The 11,614-nt window shown below is 40.6% G+C and overlaps 1 protein-coding gene across 3 annotated transcripts in view; it reads left to right on the forward strand.

Annotated features, from left to right (window-relative positions):
- EML4 (EMAP like 4) overlaps positions 1 to 11,614 on the forward strand; it is a 273,980-nt gene that overhangs the window by 248,444 nt on the left and 13,922 nt on the right. For all 3 annotated transcript variants that reach the window (XM_032773633.2, XM_032773631.2, XM_032773635.2), the window contains one exon: positions 19 to 116. In XM_032773633.2, the coding sequence (XP_032629524.1) occupies positions 19 to 116 (98 nt within the window). The remainder of the gene's footprint in view (positions 1 to 18; positions 117 to 11,614) is intronic.

Raw genomic sequence — 11,614 nt, forward strand, 5'->3', positions numbered from 1 at the left:
TTTAAACTTCAATTGTAGATGGCACATTACTTGCAGTAGGATCCCATGACAACTTTATTTACCTCTACATAGTGACAGAAAATGGAAGGAAGTATAGCAGATATGGAAAGTGCACTGTAAGTTCTTACACAGCTGTGTTTAACAATAAACTGTACCTTTTAGTAGCAATGTTTAACATTTTTAGTGTTGGATCCATCTCTATAGATTAACAATAGTGACAATATCCTTTTTATTTTTGGCAGTCAGTATCTTTCACTGGTTTTAAATGTAAATATGATTTGTAGCAAGAAATTATTGACAAAACGAAGTGAAGCCCATTGCCTACAGTGTCAGTTGCTTTTTAGACATGCCTCATTATTTTTTCTTTCAACTCAGAAGCTACCCATCTGATGAAAAAGCTATCTTGTGTTTATACAAAGAATGTCTGTCTTGGAGGTGTTGGAAGTTCAGCATTTGTTTCTTTTCTACTGATATAGTTTCCCTGCCCTATTATAAATCTCCTTGGCATGTCTTTGAGCAACATTATTAGATAATGTAGTTAATGAGTTGCATTATTTCATAAAAATGTGATCAATCTGATGATAAAAACCAGCTTTCATGCGTACAATAACAGTGCACTGATACTATATAACTGTACATAAAACAGTATCTGTCTAAGATCAGGAGAATCAATTTGGAGATCTATAACTATTTAACATTTTAAAATAGGGAACTGTTACTATCTAGGGATGAAATTCTAACCTGGTGTAAACAAGTGTAATTCCAGTGAACTTCATGGCATTGTATCTCCCTGAACCTAGTCTGAATTTGTCCCTCAGTGCTGAATAGTCATCCACCATTTACAGACCCACAGAGTACAAAAGCAAAATATTATGAATAAAAGAGTGATCCTTAAATTTGGTATATCTTAGTTCTTCTTAGAGTAGAGGCAGCCGTGTATTCTGCTTCCTTCCTGCTTGGGCGTGTCCACACCTAGTGCACCCAGAAACAGAGTACTTGCCTAACAGTGCCCGTAGAGGCAGCGCTCATGCCCTGTGGCCCTAGACCCTCCTCTGGCCATATAAGGGTGGTGCTGCCCCAATTCCCTCAGTTCCTTTTCACCTCCTATGGCTAGAATAGATGATCTGTGTGGTGTTTCTCACCTCATGCTTTGAGCCTCAGTTGCTGAACGAATTGTCTTGTATATAGTAGCTAGTAATACCTTAGGTTAATTTTAGAGTTAATTTAGTATTAATTAGAGGAGTTGGTTGCCCTGTGTGACGCCCTCACCAGGGTTCAAACATTATCTGTCATGTGTGGAGGGGCCACCCCAACAGTGATCCCTACATGAGGTGCATGTTGTGCCTCGGTGAGGGACATACTAAAGAGCAGTGTTCCATCTACGGGTTATTCGCTAAGAGGAGTCAGGTGGCAAGAGACTGGTGGCTGAAGCAGCACCTAGTGGAGCAGGCCATGAGGCCCCCTTCAGCCCCAAGGACCTTGTCTGATCAGCGGTTGCCTTTAGCTCTGCCAAATGATGCCACTCCATGCTCAGGCTCTGCCATTTCCCTCAAGAGGAAGAGGTCCCACACAGTGAATCAGGACCACTCCAGGACTTGGGGAGACTTATCTTCATCTTCTAAGAGGAGTGCTGCCTGGCACCGTGCTCCCTCTGGCATGCAGGATGGAGCAGGTCCTTCCTACTGCTCCCCGATACCATTCTGAGATCAGCCAGAGCCCATACGGTCGGCTCCAGTTCCATCCATGGGTTGTTCACTGAGTCCAGGACTGATGAAATCACCACTAGTGCCAACTGTCTTCACATCAGTGGCATACCGGGCAGCATCAGAGCTATTTTGCCTCTCAGACCCAGACTCTTCACTGGTTCAAGAGTTTGCTGCTGCCATGGCTTCTACCGCCTTATCCTCCACTGTACCTTTTGTACCTTCTGGCCAGGTGACAGAGCTACTGGGCTTCTTGATATGGGTGTTAGCTTGGGGACTTCATCCAAAGCTGGCTTGTTTCCAAGACATCCTGGAGTATTTGTTACACCTTCAGTCTCCTGGTCTTGTTCTTAATTCACTGAGAGTCCACCTGATGGTGATTTTGGCATTTTATCTGCTCATCTATGGGAAGTTCGTGACAGTAAGATTCTTGAAAGGGGTCACTTGTCTCCACCGGCTGGTAAAAAAGCCTTTGTGGGACCATAACACTGTCTTTGCCACAAAACAGAAAGGAGTTGCTATAACATCTGCAATGGTGGAACCCCATTACACGCAATTTGCTAAAGACAAAGTACCCCTGTGGCCACACCCCAAGTTTTTATCTTAAGTGGTTTCCCAGTAACACCTGAACCAAACTGTGTATTTACCAGTGTTCTTCCCTAAGCAGCATTCAGCACCAAATATCAATATCTTCACACACTGGATGTCAGGCAATGTTTAGCTTCCTATCTAGCTAGGACTAAATCATTCCATTACTCATTTCGTTTGTTTGTCTCATATGCAGACTGAATGAAGGATCAAGAGTCTCTTCTGAGTCTATGTCCAGGTGGATAACTTCCTGTATCATGGCAGCGTATGAATTATCCCAGGCTATATCGCCCTCAAAGGGTGTGAGCTCATCCCAAAAGACCCCAGGCAATGCTGATGGCATTCCTAGGTGGCATTTCTGTATTAGACATTTGCAGGGCTGCCACATGGTCCTCTGTGCATACTTTTACATGCCACTCCTGCTGCATCCAGATCAGATGCAAACTTTGAGAAGACAACCCTGAAGTCCTTGTTTAAATAAATTCCAAGCCCCGCCTCCTACGAATACTGCCCATGAGTCACCTAAGTAGAACACACAACCTGCCTGTAACTGTTGTCCTTTGAGATCTGATTCAGATGTGTATTCCACAACCCACCCACCCTCCGACATTTGATGCAAAGGAAAGGAGAGGGTCAGGGTCATGCTGCCTTTATATAGCCATGGGGAGGGGCTAAGGTGGCAGGGTGTGAGCATCACCACTACAGATACTGCTAGGCAAAGTTCCAGCTCTGGTGCACTGGGGGTCCACACACCTTAGTTGTAGCTATAAGCAGAATACACGTCTGCATCACATCAAAACAACAGTTACAAATAGGTCACAGAGGTTTTTCTCTAAGTTTCTTGGACCTTTTAACATGGCTGGGACTGAAATTGCTCTTGATGAGAAGCAGCAGTTTCAAAACATAACATAAGTTTATTTTACTCAAGTCTGAATTTAAGGCCATGGTAATAGAATGCTGTCTTTTCTGTGCGTGTGTGTGTGTGTGTGTATGTGTACGTACAGTAATAGGGGCTTGATCCCTGATTGAGGCTTTTAGGTGGTACCACAACAAAAATAATAAATAAAACCTTTTTAAATGCTTAAAGTTAAAATAACAAGGATATAGTCCGTATTTTAGACATATTTGCAACATTTTATGTATTTTAAGAAGTTGTATTTTTTGTTTTACAAATATAAGAAAGCTTCTCAAACTGCTACATCAATATGAAATATTTGTTTCAGATTTGGGGGATGGGAGAAAATTATCCCTGGGATAAGACTATATGCCTAATTCATGTGCCAGGTAGGGTTTGTTATTGAAATATAATATTTGCAGTAGAAAAACTGAACAAGTCTTAATGGGTATTATGCATGCCCTTCAGTAATATACACTTCATCTTTCCTGAGATGTGGTGTTATTAACTAGGGATGTTCAGCTAAGATCGGATATGTATTTCTAATCATCTGGACTATAGGAAGCACAAGAAGCCTAGGGACTTGTTATACAGTCAGTGAGTGGTATATCCCAGACTATAAAATAATCTCCTCCCAGTTCTCTGCTCTAATCAGCAGACAGCATTGTATTAGCCACAAGTTTCAGCTGTTGAAGCAAATGTATATACAGTATCTGTTGGCCCCTTGTGAAGAAATTTTAAACTGGGGGTAGGAGAGAGAGATTGTCTGCTATTAATGTATTTTTCTTTGAAAAAAAACTGAGACCCTTTAATGTTATAATCTCATTCAATTTCACTTTCTTTTGAATAAATAAAAGATTCTAACACACAAAGTTTAATGCTTTGTTACGGAAGATAGAAGTCAGTCAATGATGTTGATGTATGGTCAATGTTGTATACAATTCAGCATCCATTATGGCTCTGTGTTTTCTTCCAAATTGCTCAACGGCATGGGTGTGTGGGTGTGTGCACATACATGTACAGAGAGAGAGAAGATCTCTTAACAAAATCTTTTCTAGTTCACCTTTTGACTGAGGCAATATTATCCAGTCATTTATCCACTAGATATTCAGGTCTGCTTGGGAAAGAGAGAAGTCTTGCTTCTAGATAGTTGTTGCTCTCTCCCTCTTCATGTCACCACAGACTGAGGGCAGCCATTTGTAGTTTTCCACGTTAAGAACCTCAGATTTCTTTCAGCTATGCTATTTCCATGGAAAGTCATGTTTCGCATGTTGTTTGACTGTTTCAGCTGTATAACTTCTGCAGCCTGCGCCCTTATTTATTCCACAGTCATTTTGCAACAGCAGCACATGATCTTGTAATTACAAAAGCTCAGTTCCCTCTTAGCAGGGCTTCTGTGCCTCTTTCGGCTTGTGCAGAATGCAGCATCACATTGGCTCACTGGACTGAGGAACCAGCCTATGATCATATTACATGCATCCTGTATTCCTCTATGCTGGCTGCCTGCAGAGTGGTGGATTGATATTAAGCTGGTATTTAACATGGAGGTATCTGGTTATGTTCAAGACTTTGAGCCCCTTCCTGGCTAGTATATGTCCGCTGACACCAATGTGTTGGGTTTTTAGTGTGTTTTTTTTTGGGTGGGGGGTGGTTTCCGGGGCAGAGGAGGGGAGTTCTACTGTTATACCATGTCCTGGCAGGAGATCCCCAGGTTATATAAGTAATTCCTTCTGGCAATCAACCAGCATGCATTTCTTCCAGCTGGTAAGCATTGTTTAAATCCGCCCAGAAGTGTTTTTATGTTTGAACTAGGGCTGTCAATTAATTGCAGTTAACTCACGCGATTAACTCAGAAAGATTAATCGCACTTATAGCAATAGAATACCAACTGAAATCTATTTAATATTATTAGATTTTTTCTATATTTTCAATATTGATTTCAATTACAACACAGAATATAAAGTGCACAGTTCTCACTTTATATTATTATTTTTTATTACAAATATATGCACTGTAAAAATGATGAAGAAAAGAAATAGTATTTTTCAATTCACCTCATACAAGTAATGTAGTGCAATCTCTTTATTGTGAAAATGTAACTTAGAAATGCAGATTTTTTTGCAGAGAGGGTTACATAACAGCACTCAAAAACAAAACAGTGTAAAACTTTAGAGCCTACAAGTCCACTCAGTCCCACTTCTTATTCTGCCAATTGCTAAGACAAAGAAGTTTGTTTACACTGATGGAAGATACTGCTGCCTGCTTCTTATTTACAATATCACCTGAAAGTGAGAACAGACATTCGCATGGCACTTTTGGGGCCGGCATTGCAAGGTGTTTACATGCCAGATATGCTGAACATTGTATGGCCCTTCATGCTTTGGCCACCATTCCAGAGAATATGCTTCCATGCTAATGATGCTCGTTAAAAAAATAATGCGTAAATTAAATTTGTGACTGAACTCCTTACGTGGGGGGGAGAAGTGTATGTCTCCTATTCTGTTTTACCTGCATTCTGCATATATTTCATGTTATAGCAGTCTTGGAGGATGACCCAGCACATATTTGTTTTAAGAACACTTTCACAGCAGATTTGACAAAATGCAAAGAAGGTACCGATGTGAGATTTCTAAAAATAGCTCCAGCACTTGACCCAAGGTTTAAGAATTTGAAGTGGCGTCCAAAATCTGAGAGGGACGAGGTGTGGAGCATGCTTTCAGAAGTCTTAAAAGAGCAACACTCTGATATGGAAACTACAGAAGCCAAACCACCAAAAAAGAAAATCAGCCTTCTGCTGGTGGCATCTGACTTAGATGATGAAAATGAACATGCATCAGTCAGCACTGCTTTGGATCATTATCAGGCAGAACACTTCATCAGCATGGATGCATGTCCTCTGGAATGGTGGTTGAAGCATGAAGGGACATAGGAATCTTTAGCGCATCTGGCACATAAATATGTTGCAACACCAGCTACAACAGTGCCATGCAAATGTCTGTTCTCACTTTCAGGTTATATTGTAAACAAGAAGCGGGCAGCGTTATCTCCTGCAAATTGTAACCAACCTTGTTTGTCTGAGTGATTGGCTGACCAAGAAATAGGACTGAGTGGACTCATAGGTTCTAAAGTTTTACATTGTTTTGTTTTTGAATGCAGGGAATTTTTTGTACATAATTCTACATTTGTAAGTTCAACTTTCATGATAAAGAGATTGCACTACAGTACTTGTACGAGGTGAATTGAAAATACGTTTTTTTGTTTTTTACAATGCAAATATTTGTAATAAAAAATAAAGTGAGCACTGTAGATTTTGTATTCTGTGTTGTAGTTGAAATTAATATATTTGAAAATGTAGTAAACATCCAAAAATATTTAAAATAAATAGTATTCAATTATTGTTAAAAGCGCAATTAGTCGTGATTAATTTTTTTAATCGCTTGACAGCCCTAATTTGAACCAGTGTCAGCCCAGATGTAACACCCCCATGCTCCAGCACTTTGTATCTTTCCAGTTGTGAGAATATTTTCCATTATTCATGAGCGGTAGTATCCCTTTACTGGGAGAATATACTGGTTAGAAATACTATTAGTCTTTAATAGGTAGAATTTCTGATTATCCAAAGATATTTCAATTCATGCAGCTGTCTAAAAAGCTGCGATAAGCCCATCACAGGACTGGACAGCCCCATGGCACTATATAATTGGTATGATAGCAACAAGCTAGCAGTTTTACAGTACTTTTTGTAAAACTTCCACTTTTTCCATAGCTGAGAGGCTAAAAGTTGCTAGTTGCTGAGCAAACAGATAGAGAAGTACATGTAAGCTGATAAGTAACAGTCAGCATGGATTTGTCAAGAACAAATCATGTCAAACCAACCTAATAGCTTTCTTTGACAGGGTAACAAGCCTTGTGTATGGGAGGAAGAGGTAGATGTGTTATATCTAGACTTTAGTAAGACATGACCTCATAAACGAGGGAAATATAACTTGGATGGAGTTACTATAAGGTGGGTGCATAACTGGTTGGAAAACTGTTCCCAGAGAGTAGCTATGAGTGATTCACAGTCAAGCTGGAAGGGCATATCAAGTGGGGTCCCCCAGGGATCAGTTCTGGGTCCAATTTTGTTCAATAGCTTCATCAATGATTTAGATAATGGCATAGTACACTTATAGTTTGTGGATGATAACAAGCTGGGTGGGGTGACAAGTGCTTTGGAGGATAGGATAAAAATTCAAAATGGTCTGGACAAACTGGAGAGATGGTCTGAAGTAAATAGGATGAAATTCAAAAAGGACAAATGCAGGAAGGAACAATCAGTTGCACACATACAAGATGGGAAATGACAGCCTAGGAAGGAGTACTGCAGAAAAGGATCTGGGGTCATAGTAGATCACAAGCTAAATATGAGTCAATAGTGTAACACTGTTGCAAAAAAAGCAAACATCATTCTGGGATGTATTAGCAGGAGTGTTGTAAGCAAGACAAAGGGTATGGCTACACTTGCAGCTGTACAGCGCTGGGAGTTACAGCTGACTTCATACAGCTGTGTAGGGAAAGCGCTGCAGTGTGGCCACACTGACAGCTACCAGCGCTGCAGTGTGGCCACATTTGCAGCATTTGCAGCGCTGTTGGGAGTGGCTGAACAGACATTCTGGGATTCCTCCGAATACCTCTGGAGGCCAATTACAGCACTCTTGGTGGCCACACTGGCGGAGCAGCGCTGCATCACCAGTGCTGCAATCGTTATACCCCAGGCAGAGCAGGAGTACAGCCAGCGCTGCAGCCAGGGAGATGCAGCGCTGTATGTGGCTTGCAAGTGTGGAGGTGAGTAAGTTGCAGCGCTGTAAACCCACCGCCAGCGCTGCAACTCTCCAGTGTAGCCAAGCCCAAAGAAGTCATTCTTCTGCTCCACTCCACACTGATTAGGTCTCAAACGGAATATTGAGTCCAGTTCTGGTGCCTCATTTCAGGAAAGATATGGGCAAACTAGAGAAATTCCAGAGAACAAGAACCAAAATGATTAAAGGTCTATAAAACATGACCTATGAAAGATTGAAAAAACTGAGCTTGTTTAGTCTGGAGGAGAAGACTGAGGGGGACATAACAATTTTCAAGTACATAAAAGTTTGTTAGAAGGAAGAGGGAGAAAAATTGTTCTCCTTAACCTCTGAGGATAGGACAAGAAGCAATGGGCTTTAAATTGCAGGATGGGCAGTTTAGCTTGTACATTAGGAAAAACTTCCTAACAGTTAGGGTAGTGAAGCACTGGAATAAATTTCCTAGGGAGGTTATGGAATCTCCATCATTGGAAATTTTTAAGAACAGGTTAGACAAACACCTGTCAGGGATGGTCTAGACCAGGGGTTCTCAAATTTTGTACTGGTGACCCCTTTCACACAGAAGGCCTCTGAGTGTGACTCCCCCGCCCTTACAAATTAAAAACACTTTTTTATATATTTAACACCATTATAAATGCTGGAGGCAAAGAGGAGTTTGGGGTGGAGGCTGACAGTTCATGACCTCCGATGTAATAACCTCACGACTCACTGAGGGGTCTAGATAATATTTAGTCCTGCCGTGAGTGCAGGGGTCTGGAGTAGATGACCTCTTGAGGTCCCTTTCAGTCCTATGTAGAACCAAATCATCTCTGAATCACCTGACAGCATCCTAATTAAGCAATATTTCTATCCATGCTATACATTGCAGCTAATATAATTCGGATCTCTATCCATTGAAATTGGCTAGTTGATTGCTACAGAAAATCATGGGGCTGGATTATATACTCCTTATTTCTGAGAAGTCTCATTTTACTCAGTCTTAAGCCACGTGAAGAGCACCTAGATATTATGGGGATGGGCGATTCATAACAGTCTGTAGTAATAATGTGAATGATTTTCATTAATTGATGTCAAGTAGATTTCCAAATAAAATGAGGCACAGTGGGTGTACTTAAAATGTTCCTTACAGATATAGAAATATAGAAAAGTTTTCATGATAATCATGATACTTAAAATGGGGAATATCTCCAGAGCTGAAAGGAATTTTTTAAGTGTGCTCAGTGTATGCAATAGCATGATTTAATTATTATTCATCATTATCTTTTACCTATTCATTCAGGGCCACAAACATCTTGATTTTTACTGTTGCTTCAAAGAAGGGTAAGTTGCAGTCTGAGCCATGGACATTGTGATCCAGGGATTATGAATTTACCGCCTGAGTCCATTGAGGCAGATAAACATTAGCAGTGTCCAGCCAGATATTTTCAATAGCCAGCTATAAGTGCACAGTGTGTGAAAGGAAGTGTGCCTCTCTGTGGTAGCTGCTGAAGGAAGATTTTTATTGGAGTATAAAATTGCGCTGTTTAAAATATTATGACAGCGTTTTATGTTTAGATTCATCCTGTCACAGTTGCTTGCTTGAAGGGATTTTCCAGCACAGAGCCCATAGCCAATAGCTTTGTTCACCCTCCCACCACCCCAAGGAATTTTAACAGCTGCCAAAGGTCTGGCAGGATTTAGTAAACGGCTGTCCAATTTTTTTTTTCCATGTTGGAGTTAGTTTGCAACTTTTAAGGATTTGAAAAAAAAAGAGGAAAAAATCCTGTCTCATTTTGTGTTTAATTGTTTTTCTGTGATTTGTAGGTCTCATAAAATATAATGCATCCTTCTCTCAGCTATGGTATAGGTCTGTCAATCAACAATAAATTAATAACCTCAAAGACCATGACTAATCCTAAAGTACATAATATCATCAAGACTAGTCATTTTCCTAACTGTAGCAAGTCCTCTAGAAGACACTGGCAGGTTGGAGAGGAGAATGATAAATGTATCTTTATATACATGCTGTATAATTTTGCAAGAAACTCAGCAGCCATCACAGATATTTATATAAGAACTTTGCATTGTGTGGCTGCTAAGAGGAGGGCTCACTGGGAGGTACCGTACACCAGGTTCTGAGTCACATAGGAACACACATCTGCAGAGGGAGATGGGGCAGAGAGTGACCGTCCTCATGCCATGCACTAAACAAGAGGATGAATGGAGGTGAGGAGGCCATCTTCTGGTGAGTATGAGGGAGGTTCATTAAGGAAAGGAGAGGGTAGAAAAGGTGGAAGACTGTGTAGTGGGGGTGGGGGGAACAGGAGCCAAGTTTATTCATCTTTGGTCTATTAGGATAATTTAACTTTGTCCTTACCTTTTGAGATGTTAAGAATCCTTTCATAAAATTACAGACTCCATTATATGGACTGAGGCCTGGCTATCTTTTGGATTTTTTTCACAAATGTTAAGTAGATAAACCCCCTAGAGACACATTTACAGACAGGAATATATATGAAATTAATAAATCCATCACCACATTCTCTACTGAGAACCTGCTCCCATGAATTTTGACATTGGCTTAAATAAGAACAAGATCAGGCCTAAGGGTCTTTAACACAAAGGTTACCATGAGTATGGGTTCATCAGTTACACTGATGACCTTGTGTACGCAGGGAAGAGTGACTTTGTGTTTTGGCACTAGTTGAATATGCACATGCTGTAGGGCAAATAGCGGGGATTAATGACGGGTATACAAGGTTATGCTCATAATGCTAGCTATTGATCCATCAACCTTGCAATGTGGCCATTTGCCAAAGTATCCTAAGTACTTAGGAGAATCCAGGGCTGTAAACTAAATGCTGACACACACATGATTTAAATCAGCTTTAACATCTGAAAAAGTAAGATAGTAAATTTGGATTTTGTCAGAAGACCGAAACAAAGTGCTCCATTACAAAGCACACACAGCAGTGCTGACTGATGTCACAGTTCATGTTTTACACAAGATTTGGCTAGAGTTACTTCATTTTAATGCTATGTAAAGAAAGGCTCATTTGAATACAATATTTTATTTGTAATCTGGTTTGACTAATCTTGTTAACTAATTCTAATGAATACTTTGATATTAACTTGGTTAATTAATTCTGCCAGTATGATATGCAGATTTCTTAGGGCCAGATTATGATTGGCTAGAACACAGAGATGAATAGGAAGAGGAAGCACACAAGGAGGCTCCTACCTCATTACCCATCACATGATACTCACAATTCTTGTGGTCAGAAGATTGCAGGAGCTGTCCCCTTCATACCTCTGCCAGGAGTGCATATTACCACAACGATGTGGAGAAAAAGGTGGGGCAATGCCCTCCACCCCTACCGCTGCCAATGGAGAGTCAAACTAGGGAAATATGATGCAGACACTGGTAGGGTGTAGCAGCAAAGTTGGTTCCAGAATTCATCATGGAGTGATGCTGTCATAAACAGATAGCTAGGGGTTAATGTTTCTTTTACCTGTAAAGGGTTAACAAAGGGAACCAAACACCTGACCAGAGGACCAATCAGGAAACCGGATTTTTAAAAGCTCAGGGAGGGAATGTTTGGGTCTGTGTC

Source organism: Chelonoidis abingdonii, chromosome 3 (assembly GCF_003597395.2).
Source record: "Chelonoidis abingdonii isolate Lonesome George chromosome 3, CheloAbing_2.0, whole genome shotgun sequence".
NCBI lineage: Eukaryota > Metazoa > Chordata > Testudines > Testudinidae > Chelonoidis > Chelonoidis abingdonii.